The 22,254-nt window shown below is 39.5% G+C and overlaps 2 protein-coding genes across 12 annotated transcripts in view; one reads left to right on the forward strand and one right to left on the reverse strand.

The window, feature by feature from the left end:
* CEP70 (centrosomal protein 70) overlaps positions 1-22,254 on the forward strand; it is a 53,306-nt gene that overhangs the window by 9,481 nt on the left and 21,571 nt on the right. For 6 of the 11 annotated variants that reach the window (XM_075933203.1, XM_075933208.1, XM_075933212.1 and 3 more), the window contains 15 exons: positions 73-196; positions 2,298-2,478; positions 2,915-3,084; positions 4,440-4,499; positions 5,287-5,386; positions 5,702-5,790; positions 7,945-8,019; positions 10,123-10,222; positions 12,966-13,136; positions 14,264-14,407; positions 14,917-15,085; positions 17,169-17,286; positions 18,144-18,223; positions 19,437-19,519; positions 19,962-21,030. In XM_075933203.1, the coding sequence (XP_075789318.1) occupies positions 73-196; positions 2,298-2,478; positions 2,915-3,084; positions 4,440-4,499; positions 5,287-5,386; positions 5,702-5,790; positions 7,945-8,019; positions 10,123-10,222; positions 12,966-13,136; positions 14,264-14,407; positions 14,917-15,085; positions 17,169-17,286; positions 18,144-18,223; positions 19,437-19,498 (1,643 nt within the window). In that variant the 3' untranslated portion in view covers positions 19,499-19,519; positions 19,962-21,030. Of the gene's footprint in view, positions 1-72; positions 197-2,297; positions 2,479-2,914; positions 3,085-4,439; positions 4,500-5,286; positions 5,387-5,701; positions 5,791-7,944; positions 8,020-10,122; positions 10,223-12,965; positions 13,137-14,263; positions 14,408-14,916; positions 15,086-17,168; positions 17,287-18,143; positions 18,224-19,436; positions 19,520-19,961; positions 21,031-22,254 lie in introns of those variants that run through there. The other 5 variants (XM_075933211.1, XM_075933209.1, XM_075933207.1 and 2 more) reach the window with 5 other exon arrangements.
* The window catches only part of ESYT3 (extended synaptotagmin 3), a 65,292-nt gene continuing 64,330 nt past the window's right edge, over positions 21,293-22,254 (reverse strand). Inside the window, exon 22 of the mRNA XM_075933202.1 lies at positions 21,293-21,428. Within this exon, the coding sequence (XP_075789317.1) occupies positions 21,392-21,428 (37 nt within the window). The 3' untranslated portion in view covers positions 21,293-21,391. The remainder of the gene's footprint in view (positions 21,429-22,254) is intronic.

The raw sequence follows: 22,254 nt of genomic DNA on the forward strand, positions 1-22,254 counted from the left end.
CTTCCAAATGTTTATGGAGGTGCAAGTTGCACCTCCTTTTATTACTTTCTTTTCTATCTTAAATGTCTACAGATATGATTGTTTTAGACAAGCACTCTTCACTGGGGATAAGACTTGCATTAAAAACACTAGTGGAAGACACTGAACGACAACAGAAAATGATGCATGGGCTTATGGAGGCTAATCGCCAGCTTAGGTAAGACTGTCAGTGAAAAAGGGTTTTTCACAAATGTAAAAATGTGTCCTATAATTAGGCAAGTAGCACATATAGTAAGATGAGGACCTGAAACATAAGCCTTTGTATCATAAGTGAGGCCTCAGGTCTAGGCCATAATGATCAAGATTTTGCTAACAGAAGTATGCCAGAATAGCTGATATTACAGAAACAGTCATACCTAAGAGGTACTAAGCACAAGCTGTAAGAAGATTCCACAAAGGTTGTAAACAAAACATCTTGTGAAGAAACATCTTGGCATCAACACACTCCCCACAAATAATAGACATACTGATCCAAGTTCAGGACAGGGTTTAAACTGATAATATGATAGCGTTCGAACCCTCATGTGCAAGGTAATGGATGGTATCTAGGTAATGTTAGAAGGTGGCAACGTTCTACATCAGGAGGGATGTGTAACTTGTTTATACCTATGTATAAAAATGTACCCCAAGAAAGTTTTGTCCAGCTAAGGGGGTAGTGTCGCATCCCTGTCACTGACTGATCTGAATCCATTGTCGCAGGCATATGTTTGTAGACATCTAATCTGGGGTAGCTATTACTGTACTTCGTTTACAATAAACTGGACTGGTGCCTTTAATCCTTATTAAGGATGTTAAATATAGTTTAATCAACAAATTGACTAGTTGATGGATTTTCCATCTATTAGTTGATAAGCAGGGGAGCTGCAGTGGGGCCTGCTGCGGCTCTGCCTTTTAAATATATTGAGAGCTGGCAGGCTCTTAATACAATTAAAAGGCTGAAGCGCAGCAGGGGGGGATCCAGCATGAGCTGGGTCAACTGATCACTGGCTTGTGCTGGATACCCCCCTGCTGAGCTTCTGATTTTTAAATGCATTAAGAGCCCGCAGGCTCTTAATATATTTAAAGGGCTGGTGCACAGTGGGTGCGGATCTGGCACAAGCCGGGAAAACTGATTCCCGGCTAGTGTCAGGTTCGCCCTGCTGTGCTTTAGTCCTTTACATGTATTAAGAGCCCGTGGGCATCGTCCCGTTCTCTCACCCTCCCTGCCTCCCTCCGCTGCTGTGCTTCTGATTTTTAAATGTATTAAGAGCTGGCGGCCTCTTCTATGTTTAAAAAGCAGAGTTGCAGCGTCTGAGACTGGGCATGAGTCAGGAGTCAGCTGAGAGTCAGGAATCAGCTGATTCCCAGCTCAAGCCTGGTCCCCACTACTCCCCTGCCCTCTGCAGAGACAGTGCTGTGGGGAACAAGCTTTTAAGCTGGCTCCCTTCAGCACTGGCTTCTTACACCCCCTCCCTCCCCACTCCTCTTGCTGCCTATGCTAGAGGCAGGGGGGGGGGAAGCAACTAGTCGAGGAACTAGTCAACTAGTTGCTTACATCCCTAATCCTTATCTGATTTTGTGGTCTTTGGGGGGCTTTGGAGTCTGCTGTATTGGCTACTTGTGCAAAGCCAGCACAGTTCATAGAGGGGCCGCCCACACAGCTGAATGATTATCATTGGGTGAAGGAAAAAACCTGTAAGGACACCACAAAGATGACTTCTGACAACCAGAGCACAAAAAATTAGTTTAATTTTTTGGTAATTTTGTTTAACTTTTCTTTTTCTGAGTACAGCCGCTCCCCGAGTTGCGAACGGTCGAGTTACAACCGTTCACACTTACGACCAAAGCTCCCATGGAGCGGTCGTAAAGGTGGTCCCTGAGTTACAAACGTGACCCGTGCTTACGAACAGAGCGGTCGCGTGTAATTCTGTGGGGTCTGAGTTACAAATGGATCGAGTTACAGCCAAGTGTTTAGTCCGTAACTCGTTCGTAACTTGGAGAGAGGCTGTATTGGAGTTTTTATTCTCACCTAAGTCCAAATCCTTAGTTCTTTTGCATGGGACATGTGGGATTTATGGGTCATTGTATTAGGCTACTTTGCCACAGATGTTCTATAAGGGGGTTCTGGCCTGCCTTACTACCCTACTTTCACAGGCTGCTAAGAGTCCCCTTTGTGTCCTGCCTTTGGGGCTTAACTTCAAAAGTACCAATGCATCAGTACATTACTGAAGTGAGTTTATAATAAATGAAGGTCAGGCTCAATTTTTTTTTTTAATTAGAGATGAGGTACGCCAGGAGAGAGGTCGGGCATGTCGACAGGAACAAAGAGCCAAAGATTTGGAAAATGTTGTGGAGAACATCAAATCCAAAATTTGTCAACTGGAAGATGAGTGTATAGCTAAAGTTTGCCAACAACAGAATCAAGTGAAAGAACTGCAGAAAGATCAGCAAGCATCACAGGTGCTTCTAAGAGTAATTGTTTGGGGATTTAAACCACAAATGTTTTTGACTGGTTTAAAGGGCTACTGAAATATATTCAGTGATTGAAATAACGGATGTGAGTGTTACCGAGTTTAAGGCTAAAAGGGACCACCAAACCATCTAGTCTGACCACTTGTAAATCACAGGCCACCAGTACCCATGCACTAAATCCAACAGTCACTATAAATTGTTATACTGTCTATTTATGATTTTAAATACCTACACGATTCTTTGAAGAAAAAGGTGGTAATGAAAGATAAAATTAATTCCCCTCCCCCATCCTCCCACCTGTTCACTACAGGTAGAAAGGATACATTTAGATTTTGTGAAATTATTGTAGTTTGCCAACTCTGTCTCTTGTTTTACACACCATGTGTCCTGCTCCTTTTAGGAAATTCCTATTATGTATTTGCAGACAAAGTACCAACAACAAAAAGAAAAGTTGCAAGACCAGGAAGAGACTATTGCACGTTTGCAGAAGGAGCTCCATGAAGTTGGGATGGAAGAGCAGCAGCGTGTTGCCACACAGAACAAAATGTTCTGCCAGTTTTGCAAGCGAGCCCCAAAGTCTCTCTTGGATCAACAGTAAGGAACTCTGAACCATCATGGTCATAAATGAGAACCTAATAATGTAAAATGAAGAAACAGTTTTTAAATAACTAGTCATTTAGAAATTGCAGGTCTTATTTACATATATATTAATTGGGTAAGTAATTTCATAGAGAAGAAAAAGAATTTCAGCCTTTGTATGCTAGGTGGAAGCAAAGGGAAAAAAGTGACTCACTTTCCATAATAAATAGAATTATATATGGAGACATATAAAGTATATTATATAGATACATCCTAATTTTTAGATATCCAGAATAGGGATGTTAAAATTAGATTAATCAACTAATGGAATAGTCGATGGAAATTCCATCGATTAGTCGATAAGGGCACTTCCACTTTGAAATGTAGCAAGAGCCTGCCCAGCTGTTGCTACACTTCAGAGGCAGAAGTGCCACGTGGCAGTTTGCCTTTGAAATGCTGCATGGAGACTGGTGCCAGCGGGGAGTGCCTTGCTTTCCCCGGGCTCCATGCGGAGCTTCTGCTTTGAAATGTACAAGAGCCCCAGCGGGGATGGGGATGGCTTTTAACCCGGGAGCTTTCAAGCCAGCATTCCCTCTTCTTTTCTCCCTCCTTGCTGCCTCTTTCTGATAGAGGCAGGAGGGGGTGGTGGGGAAGCGACTAGTTCATTAGTTGCTTACATCCCTTATCCAGAATGGATCGAAGTCTTAAACCCCGCTCCCTCCTCCCCCCACACACAGAGCCTCTGCAGCCTATCCATAAGCATCTGAGGCAGTTTGTGGAGGCTGCTCTCTCTTTCAAAAGTGGTGTAGGGGATTTCATCCTCTCCCCCCACAACCAGTATCATCTGTATATTTCTGATAAATTAAAATGTCTCACAGACTGCTGTTTTCACAGAGGCCTTATTGTCATAAGAATTCAGTTGGCAAACTCTGAGCCAATAACTTTCTTGTGGCACTTTGTGTGATCAGAGTCCCCTCATTTGGATACTCTAGTCCTAGGACTTAAGGAACTTTTTGTCAAGCTGTTAACCTTCAAGGGGCTCTATTTGCAATCTGATATGTGTATGAAGTACTCTTTATTGCCACAGACTTGTCTTTTAACCCTGCACAGTGAGCCTTCTTTTGAATGACTCTGCCAATTTTAGCCTGATACAGGTCTCGCTAGTTCCTCTGGTATGCATAGCTCAGAAAGTTACGGCTTTTTAGCACTGCATTCATTGAAACAATATATGGGACAAATGGATATTTGGGATATAAGATATTGCATTGTGACTTTGGTTACAATCTTTTGATCGTTATATTTAAAATTACATAGAGTAATTGCTTATGGAATATTTTTAAAGTTTAAAATATATTTCTTTCCTCCTTCAGATTTCTTAGTCTGATTGATTATTATGAATCTCAGATTAATCAAATGAAAAAGGACCTAAGGTAGGATTAATCTGTTAATTATTAACTCTATTGTATTTTTGGTATATAAAGTTACATTACGTGCTTCTCTGGCTGAAGTCAATAGGAATTTTGCCCTGGACTTCAATGGGAAGGCATCCTGAGCTAGATGTTGAGGGAGCTCAGCACCTCTTGGTGGGCACTCAGCATATTTCAGGGTTTCCCCTAGTTGAAAATTAAAGTGGTTAAATGATACATATGTTCCAAAAATCACTAGCATGTCATAAGCAGCAAGGAACTACAATGGCCATGAAGTTTAGATACTGTGCTCTGATTCTGATCAGCATCCAAGATGGAAGAATGAAAAGTACATCGCTTCTTCAGGTGTTAGATCATGGGGAGATCTGTCTTCCATCTTTGTTTATGGCATAAACTAGAGTGGTTCAAAGATACTTCTGCATCTGGCTGCCCAGTTAGGATGCTATTTTGCACTCTGGAAGAGCACAGCCTGTACATGCCTATCCATGTTCCATTTGTCTCTGTCCATGGCTCTTGGCTAGGGTTCCAGAGATAGAACTGCTATGCCAGGGGAGTTCTAGCTGGTAGTGCAAAGCATTCAGCATGTAACTGACCCAAGAATCTGAGCTAATGATTGGTAATTGAGCAGTGTGATCTGCTTGCATTGGCATTTGATTCAGTAAATGAAATGCAGCCTGAGAGATGGAATTCTGTCCTGCTTTTCACTTTTCATTTTGTGTTACTTCCGTTGCATTCACGTGTGTTGAATTTCAGTAACATGGGTTTTATTTTCCCCCTTCTCCACCCAAAGCAGATATAAAAAAGATATAGATCATGTACAAGGAGAAGGAAAAGGCAAAGAAGAATTCTTGAATCTAGACGCCACACCTAACTATAGAGCACTGCTTACGGTATGGAACTGCTAGATGTTAATAAATGCAGATAACAAATAATGGTTATACTTGAGGTAAAAATAAATACTAGGTACATATGTATTTGATTTTTAGTCCTTTATTCCCATTTGTGTCATCTTGGATTGTATGTTCCTAGAAGGTAGGTTTGTTGTCATCTTAGCTGTCTAGTTTTTGGCCTTGACTAGGATCTGTACGAGCTATCATAATATACATATTAAAATCCTGATGTTATGGTTTTGTAGATGTAAAAGGGCACACATTGTTTAGATGGGTTCTTTATGTACTGATTGCAAGACAGACTTGTTTTTCAAGTCTTTCCAGAATCAGCTCACTGAGACAAAAGCCAGAAATGAACAACTTATTTGTGAAAATACAGATCTCAAGAAAGATCTGGAAACAAGGTAAGAAGTGAAAATTTGTCTCTGGCAAAATCTTTTCAACAGACTTTTTCTTTTATTGTAAAGCTGTAGATACCATCACAACACACCAGAAATTATAGAAATGCACCAAGAAGTTTGCTGTTGAAAATAATGCCTAGAATTATCTAAGATGCTTCAGCAATAATTTGCTTTAAGCTGTAAAGAGAACCATCAGCTACTGCATTGAGCATCAGGGTGGATTGATTTAAATCATCACAAAATGTCATTGATTTAAATCAAGTTGACAAATTGACAAATTTTGTCAAATTGACAAGAGAATGTCAATTTACAGCTCAGCACAGCATTTAACAACATCTAAGAGGTATACTTTGTGTATTTTTTTTTAGATAAGTTGATTTTTATTAATTTAGGAAATAGTACATAATACTTATTGCCTGTATCAAGCTGGATTTTTAAAAAAATCAAAATACTAAATTTCTAATATAAAAATGAGATTAAATTGAAACTCTTATCACAACATGCTATACCTACACTTAGTCTCCTAAAAATGAATTAATGGTTCTCATCTGTCCAGCTTAAATATCAGATCTTGCTTCTTGAAAGTTCTCGGCTTTCAATTTGTTTCAGCAGACTAACGTGTGCAAAGACAGACACAAGTTAGACAGGACTCTTTTTCTGTGCTTATATGGTAGGAGACCTGGGCCAAACACAGAAGAGATAGTTAAGATATTGTCTAAAGACTGAGACACAATATATAGAAAAGGATGGAGACAGCATAGAAAGGAACAGTAGAGAGGACTTGAAAGAAAAAGGGAAGACATTATTCAGCACACAAACAGCTTCCTATATTCCCCCACACTTTTGCCATAGAAAAACTGTCATGGCTTCTAAGTGTAAAAGAGACCCTGTCTGAGAATATTTTGAAGAAATTCATTCCCTAGGCAAAAAGGAAAATGTCACGTGTAAGCAGTGCAAGAAAAAGATTTCAATTTAAATTAAAAAAAATCACTGATTTTTATCCATCCTGTTGAATATTCTGTTTGACTGTCCTGTTGAGTACTTGCCCTTCACTTTGGCATGTCTACACAGCTACATTATTTCAGAATAACGGACGTTATTCCAAAATAACATAGTGTCACATCTACACTACAAGCCTTTATTTCAAAATAATGTCAAGCTGGAGGATTTCTTACTCTGACTTCTGGCAACCCTCATTTTATGAGGAGTAAGGAAAGTCAAAGGAAGAGTATTCTTCCTTCGACTTCCTGCTGTGTAGACAGAGCCAAAAGCCAAATTAAGCTATTTCGACTTCAGCTACGCAGTTGACGGAGCTGAAGTTGCATAGCTTAATTCGACTTTAGCCTTGCTGTGTAGATGTACCCTCAGGCTGAGTCTACGTTGGCACCCCTTTCCGGAAAAGGGATGCTAATGAGACCAGTCAGAATTGCAAATGCCACGGGGGATTTAAATATCCCCCGCGGCATTTGCATGAACATGGCTGCCGCTTTTTTCCGGCTCGGGGTTTTGCCGGAGAAAAGCGCCAGTCTAGACGGGATCTTGCGGAAAATAAGCCCTTTTCCAGAAGATCCCTTATTCCTAGTAGGGCTTATTTTCCGCAAGATCCCGTCTAGACTGGTGCTTTTCTCCGTCAAAACCCCGAGCTGGAAAAAAGCGGCAGCCATGTTTGTGCAAATGCCACGGGGGATATTTAAATCCCCCGCGGCATTTGCAATTCCGACTGGTCTCATTAGCATCCCTTTTCCGGAAAGGGGTGCCAATGTAGACCCAGCCTCAGTGTTCAGAAGCAGAGGAAGTGCAGCCATTCACATGTGGGAGCCAGAGACTCCCTGGATCGACTAATTGCCAGAAGCAGCTTGTAAGAATGAGATCTCAAAACTAGTAGCATTGTTATGCGAAGGCCTAATCTGCACTAGAAGAAAATTGCTGATGTAGCTCTACCAGCAATCCGCCTCATGTGAACATAGCTTATACCAGCAAAAGCGCTTTCATACCAGCAAAACCACAAAAAGACCGTGTAGAGAGAGTTTTGGAGGAAATAGAAAAACTGCAAAACCAATCATACTCCTGATAAACTTTGTTACACTAAAAAGAGTTCCAGTATAGTCCTGACTCAGAAAATGGTAGTTTGATTATATAATATTTTCTTTCCAACAGACCAACTGTACAGGAATTAAAACTTTACAAGCAACAAGTAAAGAAACTGGAGAAAATATTGAAGAAAAATATCAAGTAAGTATATTTAACTTTCCAACATAGTATAAACTTTACTATCTCTGATTTTTGGATGGTGAAGGTGTTCCAGTGTGTACGATATATATGCTGGTTTATGAACATGTTCCATGTTGTCGTTCATGAGACTGTGGTTTATGACCAATATTCTGCTGTGCATATGGAGAATGCTGGTGCATCTCTGAAATAATGGGATGGTATCCAAAGAAGAGAGCTGACAATACATCTCTGGACTCCATTTACTCTAGGTTTAAAACAGTGTTATTTTGAACACAGTTTCAGACAACATGAAAGTGATCAAACCATTCTGGTGTTTTGAGAAGTTTACAACTATTATTCCTATCCCAGTTAGGTCACATCCACACTGAGGGTATGTCTACACTTGCACCCTATTTCGAAATAGGGATGCAAATGAAGACATTCGAAATTGCAGATGAAGCTGGGATTTAAATATCCTGCGCTTTATTTGCATATTCGCGTTATGGCGCTATTTTGAAATAAAACACGCGGTGTAGATGAGTTATTTCGAGAGAAAATCCTTCTCTCAAAATAACTGTTAAACCTCATTTTATCTACACAGCACATTTTATTTCAAAATAGCGCTATAATGCGAATATGCAAATAAAGCGCGGGATATTTAAATCCCAGCTTCATTTGCAATTTCGAATGTCTTCATTTGCATCCCTATTTCGAAATAGGGTGCAAGTGTAGACATACCCTATTTGAATGAACTGTTGGATACCATATTTGTTGCAACTCTATGCATCTGAGGCAGTGGTTTTTACCCATAAAAGCTTATGCCCAAATAAATCTATTAGTCTGTAAGGTGCAACAGGACTCCTGATTGTTTTTGCAGATACAGGCTAACACAGCTACTCCTCTGAGACTTGTTGCAACCTTGTTAAGTAAGAGTCTTAAAAGTGTTAGAAACCTGGCGTAACTGGAGGAGGTTTTTATTGGTAACATTTTCTCATCTGTTAATTTTAATAAATAATATGGATAATGGATTTATAGTGATAGGCTTCTCAGAAGTGTATTTGAAGAGAGGTTGTTTGTCTCTCTCAGTGAAATAAGGTGATCAAGAAGCAGTATGTAAGGAAGGTACTCTGCTAATATGGCAATCAATGCTATAAAAATGTCCGAATGCCTATAAACACAGAAAGGACCAAATTCTGTGGTCCCTACTCAATTAAAATTCTAATTAATTTAACTTTTTGACCACTGTAAGAACTACAAAAATTTCTCCATTAAAGGTGGGGAATGCTTGAAAAGAGCAGGTGTGCCTGAATTTAGAAAGGTATTACAGTGGAGATGTTGACTGGAATACAATTGTGAAGTACCTTGAAGATTCAGAGCAGAAATTTCTGGGGCTAGATTATGATACTCCAGTAATGTCTTGCTGCTCAAATAGTTCATGTCAGTGGGACTTAATGTATAGCCAGATATTGCTGAACATAATGAGGATAATACACTTTAGCCCTTGCTAAGCCATGCTAAACATAGTTTAAATATGGTTGTTGTGGGACATGTTCATCCCTGGTTACCTTTATGCTGTTGTAGTATACTTTGCATATTGACTTTCAGCATCTAATCACAATTGGGGAATAGCATGTTAGTAAGTTCAGTGTCAGCTTTGACCTTTGAACTTTAATATGTTCAGCATTTGTGGCACAACTTTTAATTTTAAAACTTTGTTTAATATCTGATTTCAGTAATAGGATAAAAATGAAAAAAAAATGTATAAAGTAGGGATGTGAATGGTTAACTGGTAAGCATTACTAATTATGGCTAACCTGTGGGCTGAAGCAGCCCTCACCCACCTGCCGCAGGCAGGGGGCTGCTCCAGTCTGGCGGGGTCCACTGTGGGTGGGTGTGTTCCAGCCTGGCTGGAGTAGGCCTTCCCTCCTTCCCCCTCCTCCCCCCAGTTTATTCCATTAACTGGTATTTTACATCCCTAGTAAAAAGCAGCCTGCATAAATATAAGACTAAAAAAAATGGAGATTTTTAGCTGTAAGTGCCAATGTATTTTTCCTTAATCACCTTGAAACTAAATAATGCTATTAAGAGACCTTGTATGAAATACTGTATTTGTTTTGCACTTAGATCACATGGGATTATTTGCGGAGAAAAGATAAAAGAAAATGAATCTGAGAGTTTCACAGGAGAAGATAAGCTACAAGCAGGTTGCAGGAGATACTTACAGGTACAGATACAGATTTTGAATGGCTTATTTTTAATTATAGCTAACTTTTATATTGAACCATAGAAGACTAATCTGATATGACTATTTAAGCTTAAGCATGTGGTGTTGTGAATCAGTTTTCATGTGTAGACCTATGCATTATAGTTCCTAATAGTGAGCATTTTTGCACTAAGGATCAGGCTGTTCATCATGAATCTATTTTAGTGTAAGTTACCACTTCAAATTGCAAGTAGGCAAAGAATGGATTGACGGAGCACAGAAGTTGTCACTGTCTAAAATGTTTTCAAGAACAGATAGTCTGCTCACTTTGCAGTACTTAAGCTACAAGGCCTTAAGAGGTGTGGAGGGACTGAAGGGGGTAATGCTTACTGGTTCTGGTTGACTGGTAACAAGGAGGGGCTGGAGCAGCTCCCATCTGCTGTGGGCTGGAGCTCACCATAGACAGGAACTTCTCTCTCCAGAGAAGCCTCTACCCATGGTGGGCTACCCACACTGCAGGCAGGGGCTGCTCTGATAGCAGCTGGGAGCCAGCAGTAGCTGCAGTCCCAGTGCTGGGCTGGCAGCCCCACCTTTGTTGTTTAACTTGTTAAACGCTAGGCAGACCTAATGTTTAACTGACTAACCGGGATTTTATATCTCGAATACAAACACTTATCCCATGGCTGTTAATCAAGTGCTGCAAATATTTCTGAATAACTCAAAAAGTGATTGGTAATGTCTAGCTACTGTAAAGAACAGAATTATCAGACATACAGATGAACATGGTATGTTGAGTGAAGAGTCAACATGGCTTTTTTAAAAGGAAAATCATGCCTCAACAATCTATTAAATTCTTCAAGGGAATCAGCGAGGATTTGGATAATATACTGGGTCACATGTGGGTGCCAGGGCCTGAGATGTGCTGCACTGCTCCCCACAAGGTTTGTGTGTGTGGTGGGGAAGGGCAGGGAGCCCATTCACCAGCATCCTGCTATGCCCAGATCCACAGCCTGCAGGTGAGGGTGAGCCCTGGGCAAAAGGCTGGACCTGTCAGGGAAGTGACTCTGCCCCCCCTCGCTCCAGCTCTGCTCCTGGGGGCTGCGAGTCCCAGTGCTTACTCTCCTGCCAGTGAGTGTGCTAAAGGAAACAGGGATGTGCGGGTAGGAGGGGGTGAAGGAGGATGCAGGGGGAGGATGGCAGGTGGCAGGGGCTGCACTGCAGAGGGATGGGGTGATGCGAGGGGATCATGTTGTGGGGGGAGAGGGCGGGGATCATGTGGCTGAGGGGAGCAAGGCTGAAACAGATGGAAGATGTGAGTGGGGATACAGATTTCCTTTGCAGAAGCTGCACTTTCCTTTACTCCCCACTCTTTTGCCTCCCGTCGCCCATCACAGCACAATCCTCTTTGCATTCTATGTCCACACCTCTAATACTGCAGGGAATTCTGGGTACAGAGAGGCAACAAATTATTAGGGGTATGGAACAGCTGTATGAGGAGTGTTTAAAAAAACTGGAACTGTTCATCTTAGAGACTAATAGAGGATATAATAGCAGTTGATATCATGAATGGTGTGGAGAAAGTGAATAAGGAAGTGTTATTTACCCTTCACAGAACACAAGAACCAGGAGTCATCCAATCATTGACTAGGCAGCAGGTTTAAAGCAAAAGGAAGTACTTTTGCCACACAACACACAACCTATGGCCTTTTGTCAGAGGATGTTGTGAAGGCCAAAAATATAATAGGGTTCAAGAACCATTAAATAAATTCATGGGGGATAGGTCCATCAGTGGCTGTTACTCATGATGGTCAGGGATGCAGCTCCATCTCTATGCATCCCTAAACTGCTGATTGCCAGAAGCTGTGTTTGGACAGTGGGATGGATCACTTGATGATGGTCCTGTTCTAACTGTTTATTGCCTCTGAAGCATCTGGCACCAGCCACTATTTGAAGAAAAGATACTGGGCTGGATGGACTATTATTCTGAGCCAGTATGGCCAATCTTATGTAGTTTTGCTTGGTCACAGATGATACATTCTATCACCTGGTCATGTTCAAGGCAAGAAGTAATGCTCTAGAACAGGGCAAAGACATTCACTGTTAGCCTGCAACATTGCTTTTACTGCTTCTTTTTTCTTCTCCAAGCCTGTGTGTTGCTCATTACTCTAATAAACCTCAGTATTCCAAACCAGCTATTTGTCTTTACCTCTTCCCCCCATTTTTATGGATTAGTGTGTTACTTCTGTTCATTTGAACAAAATACTGTAAGTGCCGTGAATACAATTTCCAAAGGAATCAGGGTTTTTTTGTTTGTGTTTTGTTTTGGGTTTTTTTGTTTTGTTTTTTTGCAGTAGCATTGCATGTAAGTATTTTGGCTAAAATTTACAAATTTAGTTGGTTGAATTTGTATCTGTGTAGTACTGTTGAGACATTTTGTATGAATACCAAATTTCCATGAGTCTGTCCCTTTATGTATAACTGTTTTGAGGGCTTTTTTAAAGCTTGTCTTGTAAGATTTTTCTCTAAACCTTCTTTGTGAACTGTGCACTCTTTTTTACGGTTAGTGAAAGTTGTAAGTAGCTTGTTAATGGTAAGGTGACTGACTAGGTCTTTGTCTTCTAATCAGTTACATAGATTAGTATTCAAATATACAGATACATGTTCACACTGTTCAATAAATATTGAAACTAAGATATTTTCGTAGGCTAAAAACCAGAGCATTGTGTAATTATTTGAACATTAAAATATTTATTTGGTTGTACAGGTGCTGTCCAGGATTGATTCTACTATTAGTAGTCCAAGAGCTCCTTTGGTAATATATAAGCGGAGTAAAGGACCAGTCCAAAATTACATGAAAGAGAATGGACAAGAATGTGGTTTTGAGCACCTTCCTCCTACAGTAGAAATGTGGGCAGACCAGCTAATGTCCCTAAAGGTAATAAATTATTGTACTTAGCTTAGTATTCCTGAACTTATGACCAAGGCTCAACAAATAATACAATCTACTCTCCACGGGAGAGTAGATTGTAACCCGGGAGAGCCGGGTTTGGGCGATCTGTGCATGCGCAGATCGCCAGACAGCGCAGCTGGCGAGCAGGGCTAGCCGTGGTTCGGCGAGCCCTGCTTATGACTCTCCCTTTCTTTCCATGTTTTATGTTAGCATATGTAGCTTAGAAAAAGAATCTTGTGCTGTTATTCCAGTCACTTAATTCACATACCCCTCTAAAATGTAGTATTCTGGATATAGCTAGGCAAATTTTTTCTTGGAAAATAGAAATTCGATGACACAGAACCACTTTGCAAATTCATGTCTTTTGTCAGATAGTTCATTAAAAAACCCCTTTCTCCAAAAAACATAATCAAATGTTTTGTTTCACTTCAAAATAGTGTTTCAATTTTTCAGTTTGCAACAATAGTTTAAAAATTTCCTGTAATTTTATTTTTAAAAAATTCAATTGTGTAAAAATGGTCAAAAGTGAAATAAAGATTTTAATTTGACCTGAAACAATTTTTTAGAAACTTTCTGAACTTGCCGATGAATTGAAAAATCAATTATTCACCCTGGTTAGGTCCTGTGATATGGAAAAGGGTTACATATATTCCTCCACTCAAATATTATATCATACCACATATTTGGATTACTCTTCACATAATTTGAGTCACTGAAATAACTGTAAGATTTATATTCTGTGTATTTTATGTTCTGGTGTTCTGTTGTCTTTCTTTCCAGACTATTTGGGGGTTTTTTTTGTGTGTGTAAATAAAGATGTTATGTTTTAAGCCATTCCCACTGAAATGAACTGTTAGGATGGTGTTAAAGTGTTATTAGCTATACTTCAAGAAAAAAATCACACATGCACATTGTTCTGCTTGAGACTTAGAATAAACAAAAAGCTTCTGTTTACTGGTTTCATGAAAAATGAATCTACAATCTGCAACACTGGATTATGCATCTTGCACTAAATTAGTCTAATTCTTATTTATAAAATAATTAAGTTCCTGGTATTCTTCTTTAAAATTTGAGCAGCCTTTAATAGTTGAATTATTTATCTGTTACAAAAGGACTTACATAGATCCCTGAGAAAGCTATCCCTGGAATTGGTGCCCTGGCACACAATAGACACATGTAACAGTGAATGCATTCGTGTAGAAGACCTACAGTTCATAGTAGATACAATTTTGGAAGAAGTAGAAAATAAGGAGAAGGTAAGTTTTCAGAAGTTTGTTTTCTATATCTCAAACTTCTCTGAAATTCATGTTTGTATTCTTTGTATATTAATTTAGAGTTGTGCATTTCCAAGCCTGTACAAGGCTTCAGAGCAAGATGCATGAAAATAAATATGATGGTAAAACTATTAATATTGTTTAATGCCAGGTATAACTTTAATCAAAGGAATTAGACAAGGCATGGATTTGGCTTAAAGATGTGTAATCATCATTTTAGCCCTTATCTTATTTTGTCTAGTTCTAAATCAGAAATGAAAATCCTTACATATATTCTCCAGTCCATTAAAAGTGAGGTTACCCTAATCTCAAAAGAACATTGTTGGACATTTCTGGCTAAGCACTTTTTTAAAGAATGTCTTGTCGGAATGAATTCATTCCTACTGTTGGTCTAATTTTCTTCAGAGCTTAGTTTACATGTGGTTCATTGTTTAAAGGGTATTGCTAAGCAATAATTTTTTCTAACAAGTTATTTTTTGTGCTTGCTACAGAATGGCCACATGCCTTCTTTACAGACATTATATGCAATTGTGTGTCACTTCCAAAAGTTGTTTGATGTGAATTCTCTGAATGGAGTTTATCCACGAATGAATGAAGTTTACACAAAACTTGGAGAAATGACCAATGCTATGAGAAACCTCCATGATCTTTTAGAACTAGGTAAAAACTTACTGTTTTTCAGCCAGTTTACATGTATCTAAAAGTTGTCTGAGAAGTAGTTGATCTTGACCTAAGAGGAGATGATGCACTAGCCATATGAAATTATTAGTCAGTTTGTGAATAGAAAAATAAAAACAAGGCAGGGTCACCATCCTTTAGTTTGAAGAGGGGAAACTCGTGCAAAGATGCAGGATTGATGCTATGCCCCAGCTTTTAAACAGTCTCCTGAAGGAACCCCTATCCTGTATGAGGCTCCCATGGACTCCCATTCTTCTATTAGGGTAAGCACCATCGCTAAAGGCTCTGTACTCCAGCACACCTGTTTCTTACCATGAGCTCTGCCCAGTGAGTCCATTTGAAATAGGCTCTCTGTAGAAATGTGTATGCTTTTTAGGGACTAATGCACCTCAGCAATTAAAGCAAAGTTTGTTCTGGCCAGGAATAAACCACCAGTTAAATTATAGTAGGTTCCATTTTAGGCTCTTCCCTCTTTAGTCAGCCCCGTGAGAGAGCAGCCAGCCTCTTCCAGAACCAGAAATCTGAACTTACCTTCTGCTAGTTACATTCTAGTCCTTTGTTTTTGAACTGGAGTCTTTTCTGAGTTTCCCTGCAGAATGTGTCAGGGCATAGAATCTAAAAGATAGTTTTTGTCTGCATTTAGAGATCTTTGGGCATTTTTTTTCAGTGTTACAACTTAAATAACTGAATCTGTCCTCAAGACCAGCCTTTGTTTTTCCTCCACTCAAGCTCATTTGAAGATGTGTGTTTTGCTCATGAATGCTCATGATACTATATATATATTTGTTAGTCTTTAGAGTTCCACAAGACTGCTCATTGTTTTATATGCTATTGTAGACCTCTTTCATGATTTCTCTTCAGTGATTTTGTTTTGCATGGCCAATTTTGTCTTTTTTTTTTCCCCCAGAGCTTGCCTGCTTAACTTTTTTCTCACTTGTATTTTTTTTAAAAGTGGAACGTCAAAAGCAAATATGTGCCACTTTAGAGAATACGCTCATTACTCCTAGGAAGGAACAGCTACTTTGCTTTCTGGTTTTTCTGTGATCATGGACTTGCCGCTGGAAAACACTTTCCCAACACACTTCCCATTTGGCTTACCAGTATGGACTAGTTGTTTGGCTGCTCTGGAGGTGACTTCTGCGAGAATTCTGCATTCCTGCATGTGCGCAGAATTCATGGCACCCACAGATTTTTTTTTTTTTTTTTTTTTTTTTTTTTGCTTCCTCACAGAAAAATGACTTCTGATGGGGAAGCCTCAAAAGCAGTCACATGTCTCTGTCCAGGTCAGTTTGGGTGCCCAGAATAGCTGGAAGAGATGTAAAATCACTGTTGAGGCAGCAGCGCTGGGCAGTCGTGTGTGTAAGAGGAAACACACTGTGCTTGTGGCATGCATGATGGAGGGAATTAATGTTACAGTGAGTGACTGGGAAAAATGGAGTTTCTGTTGGATCCTTGCTGCAGGTTAGAAGATGTAGTAGTACAGCATACTTTATTCTTTAGTCCCATGTGATTTGAACTGAATTTGAATCTCTTGTCACATGTGCTTTTTGAACCATTAAGAGATTCCTCGCTCAAACAGCCTTATTGATCATTGGATTCTCAGTTAGGGCTAGGGCTAAAGCTAAGCTATGCTATGCAACTTGAGCTACGTCAATTGTGTAGCTTAAGTCCAAATGGCTTATTTCGGCTTTTGGTGCTGTCTACAGAGGAGAAAGTCTGAGAGGGAGCACTCTCCCTCCAATTTTCCTTACTCTTCTTAAAATGAGGGTTGCAGGATTCTGAGTCAGCAGTCTTCCAGCTCAACATTATTTCAACATTGTCGAAATAACGGCTTGTGTAGACATGGACTATGTTATTTTGGAATAACATCCGTTATTCCAAAATAATGCTGCTGTGTAGACATAACCTTAGTGAAGTAAAGAGTTACAAGTTTTACAGTTGGTGTATCCTCAGAATACTGAGATGTGGTATATTTAGAAAAGGTGTGAAAAAGTTAATGAAAGCAAGAATAGTAGAATTGCTTCATGCACAGAATACTTCCATGTTACATATTTATTATTTCTAGATCATTCAGCCCCACCTGCTGTTTTGGTGAACACTGTTGGAAAGCTATGTAGCGTAATTAATGAAAATGTGACTGGACAGGTAGAGCAGCTGCTAGGAACCGAAGAAGACATCCAAAGGTATTTGGGCTTTTGTGACCTATATAAGCGCACATGATATTCAACTTACGAGAACCAGTTAGGATTTTTCTTTAACTTTCAGCATCACCATTTTAAACTGTGTTGTGGAAGTACAGGCATGATAGAATATCCAGAATAAATGGACTGGAGAACTTGACTCAGGAAAATATGGTTCTAAGGCTAAAGTCAAGATAAAAAATTTCTGTATTTTACTTGAAAATATAGTCAATTTAAACCAATATCCTATTAGTCGGTTGTGAATCTTACAAGGGAGACAAAAAGTATATTGAGTGTGTGTGATAGCAAGAACTATTATTACAGGTGAAACATCTTAATAATCATTGGGAAATTGGTTGGTTGATTTCATTGATCAGGTGACCTTAAGCTCCCTGTAAATATTTTTTAAATGTCTTTCTGGTTCATAATGTTTTCACTTGTGCCATATGTGCCTAGCTTCAGGGCTTGTTTGTGTTTGAACCCTCAGTGGAAAAGAACTTTAGAGGCGGCAGCTGCAAGTAGATAGTGGTACATCAGGCTCTCCTCTTTATCCCCAAGACATTCAATGAAAAGCATCAAAGTTAACTGAAAAATCTTTTTCTCACATTATAGATAGAGAAAGGAGCTTGACAGGAAATGTATACAGCCAAGAACAGCAAGAATCAGTAGTATTCCCCTTCTGCAAGATTTTACATCTTCCTCTGAAGCAGCTGCTATTAGGCCCTGTTAGACAATATTCTTAATTACATATATGAACCACTGCTCAAATCAAGTCCTGTAAAGAACAAAGCCATGCTATTTACTATTTCAGTAAGTTTGCACAGGACCATAAACTTAAAATTACAATTGACTCATTTCAGTATTATCAACAGACTGGAAGAACATGAAGACTTCTTTCCTGTATTTCAAGCACTTATTCAAGATTTACTTTGTGTTTTAGGTAAGTTATGTTTACAACATGGTTTCAGCCCTTTGCACTCAACCCACAATGACCTTCAGTAGAAATTTCAATGTGTTGCATATGTGCACAGTCGTGATGTTCCCAGGCTTTACTTCCAAACAGGGAGTGGAGTCAATAAATGAACTTCTGCCTTCACATTGCTAGCATGCTACACATTGCTTGTTGCAGGGCATTGGAATGGGGAATCAGAGGAGCCTCAGTGCAGGTGGAATAGAACAAGTTTATTCTGGATCTTAATTAGGGGGTTTGCAGCAAAAGTATTACTGTGTGCCTAGCCAGAGTTAACTTGGACTGTTTTATTTCCCTTTGTTCCCCACACCATCCCATCCACTCTGCTGGGTCAAGTTTAGTAATGCTTATCTGGAACTGTAGGCTAAAACGCAGGGGCTGGTAACCTACCCGAGCAGCTTAGTCCTTATTCACTACAGCTTACGTGCTACATTCTACAATTCTCCCCCCACATGCCCATAAACTTATTAGGAAAATCAGAGCAATTCTACTTACTGCCTTAAAGAATGAGGTGAGTGAGTGCACTCAGTGTGGCTGCTCATTCAGACCAGTCAGTGGGTAACTCTTCCCAGTGCATTCTTGGATCATACTTTAAAAAGCAATTTTCAATTGCTGAAGTATATAGTGAGTCATACCCAAGGGATCTGTTTGTCACTTAACTGCAAGTAGGTGAAGAATTTAGCTAATAGGCCTGCATGTGTGTGGGATGAAAACATCTAAGTTCTTGGTAGTCATGTAAATAAGGGCTTACAGGTTGGCTTTGAGCTGCACACCATGCAAATGGCTACATGTTAGATTTTTACTCATTTTTAGAGGTTCACAGTCTGAAAAATCTTCTTTGAGAATGTTATACCTCTTGGGAATTGTTAAAATTGTAAGGAAACAATTAGTAAGATGTTTACTAGTAACAGTAGCACAAATGAAACAAGTAGCAGCTGGATGCCTGGAAAAAAGCAGCCTGACTGACTTGTTACTCCCAACTTCAGGTATAGGGAGGCTGGATTTGCATCAGCACCCTAAAGAACTTGACCAAACAACCCATTCCCAGAGAATTTAAGTGTAAAGTTTATTTGCTGTAATAACATGTGTCCTAACATTGAAGCTAAAATTTCTACTTGTAGACAATACCACTATTCTTCCTGTATACAAGTGACTCACTGCTGTGCTTTTAACTTGGTTTCAGAAATCAATAATGTGGATGACATTGTACCTACTGTGCAGAATCTCAAACTGCTAGTTCGATGAAGATGTTAATGTAACTCAGCTGTAAGTAAAATCTAATTTACAGCTACCTCCCTCGTGTTTGATCCTGATGTACAGTTTTTTATAATTTTTTTTGACTAAAATAAAAGTTAGTTAGCAAATCTTACTATTGCATTTTTATTAGTCCATTACCAGGTTAGAGAAGAGATCATGTTCCTGAAAATATATAGATGAGTTAACTTCAGTCCATCCTACTCTACCAAATCCAGACAGGCATGGTGTTAAAATGATTGATCCTTTTGGTATTTATCTCTGCTGTAAAATCAGTTACAGTATGTAGAGCTATGCTGCCATAGATGTTAAACACAACTTCTATGGAAAAAGTACAATGAAACACCTTAGCCATTCACTTACATTATTTTCTGCAGTGATTTATTAGATTAGAATTCATGAATAAGATCCAGTTCTAGTTGTATGAGTCAGTGACCCATTTTATCTACTGCAGGTTGAATCTCTCTAATCCGGCACCCTTGGACCTGACTAGTGCTGAACTACAGGATGTCAGTAGTGGCTAGCAGCATTACCAACACTCCACTGCTTCCTGGGCTTTTAGACAGTTAAGGGTGAATTAGAGTTAAACAACAGTAAACACCACAGAGCCAGGACTGGTTGCTGTAAACAAACTTTATGGGACTTGCTGATAAGGGATGTTGCCAGACCAGAGAGTGCTGACTAGAGGTTCAACCTGTACTGGACTTGTGGCTGGCTGCTGTAAAAGTTTTTTGGGATATTGACAATTAGGATTCTGGGGAACAGGATGTGGAAGTTCTGGAATATAGCCGGACTAGACTGTTAGATAATTGAAACGCGTTAGCTTTCAAATGCAGATTTAGTGGCAAGCCTGTTCTGGTATTTTGAACCAGCTATGCTACTGAGAGCTAGATCTTGGCTCAGAGGTTGCATTTGTTTCACAAGCAAGATTAAAATTGCCTTTTTAAAATGGTTTATTGTACATTTTGAAATTTTAAAATATACTAAATTCCTGGAAGTAGTTTGCCTCATACTTAAAGTCTGTTATAAAAGTAAAGTGGACTGTGCATTCTTAGCAATATTTACAAGACTTTAGAAATAGTTAAGTACAATAATAAATTCAACCTTAAGGCATCAGATAAATCCCTGCTGATAATTTGGCACAGTCACCCTACTTTGGTGGCTTTTACGTGTATGTGTATATATATATATCCAGGGCTCGACAGATTATACAATCTACTCGCCTGTGGCGAGTAGATTGTATAAACCCGGAAGAGCTGGGTTTCGGTGATCTGCGCCAGACAGCGCGGCTGGCGAGCCCTGTATATATCCATTTCCAGATGGCATCTATAATCTGCTTTATAAAAAGCTCCTGAATAGTTGAATTGTAACAGTAGTATTTAGACTATTCTAAATGGATTGCAATAGCTTCTCTTTGAGCTCTTTGTGTGAAGTGTTGAAGTCTGTTCTGCAACTGCCATAGTTTTAAAGCATTCTGTAGACAAGAGATACAGACAGCATAGAGAAGTGACATCTATCTTTTTTTTTTTAAATAAGTCAGACCTGCTGTATTCTTGGGGCTGGAAGTATTCTTAAGTAGTGAATAATCAAATATGGAAAGTAAAGTTTTTGAAGATGTGTCTTGTAGGACCTAATGCCTGTGTCTTTGTTCTTGGTTTAACACCTCCAGAGCTAGTCTAAATCTGAAAATTTCAATTTCTACCTTTTCTAAAATGATAGCCAGCCATTTGAAAAGGGTAAAATATAAACACATCATCTCACAACTTGCTTTGTGTACAATATTCTGAAGTTTTAAAAACAGATTAGTTACAGAATATACATATATACACACCCCCCCATATAAAGAATATAAGTCATTGCATGTAAGGCACATGGTACAGGACATCATCTTCTGCTTTGTCTGTACGTTCTCAGCTCATACCTGCCGGAGACAGCAAATTAGTGTGTGTCATGACTACCTGATTTCAAAATGCAGAATTACAAGTGATTTTAAAATTTGGAGCAGGTATTTTTAAATGTTTGACATTGCTGTGGTTATTTTTTTATTCTGTTGCCTGACCATGATCACTAAACTTTTCAAATGTGAAATTAGACAGGCACAATCTTGAACACTACAATTTAACAATTCCTATACATTAATACTGTAATTAAAAAATTGTCAGATCAGTATTGCTGATTAAAACTTAGCAAATTAAGATTTTCTGTCTCCCAGGTTATTAAACTAAGAGCATTTAAGCAAATGATACCCCATTAACTATTGCACATTAGTCTGCAAATAGCATTAATATACCTTCTTAGTTTAACCCCTTCTGAGATTATTAGTGCAGGCAGTCCCCGCGTTACGTACAAGATAGGGACTGTAGGTTTGTTCTTAAGTTGAATCTGTATGTAAGTCGGAACTGGCGTCCAGATTCAGCCGCTGCTGAAACTGACCGCCAGTTCTGACTTACATACAGAATCAACTTAAGAACCCCAGGCGTCCCCAAGTCAGCTGCTGCTGAAACTGATCAGCAGCTGATTCCAGGAAGCCCGGGGCAGAGCAACTCTGCCTTGGGCTTCCTGTAGTCAGCGCTGGTCAGTTTCAGCAGAAGCTGACTTGGGGACGCCTGGGGCAGAGCAGCTGGGGTGCTGCTGGGTTGCTCCAGTAGTGCCCAGAGCAGCGCTGCAGGACCAATCGGCAGTGCCCCAGCTGCTCTGCCCCAGGGTCCAAAACAAAAGCCTGGTCTGCTGCGGGGGGGGCACACTAG

The sequence above is a fragment of the Pelodiscus sinensis genome, chromosome 7 (genome assembly GCF_049634645.1).
Source record: "Pelodiscus sinensis isolate JC-2024 chromosome 7, ASM4963464v1, whole genome shotgun sequence".
NCBI classification, from domain to species: domain Eukaryota; kingdom Metazoa; phylum Chordata; order Testudines; family Trionychidae; genus Pelodiscus; species Pelodiscus sinensis.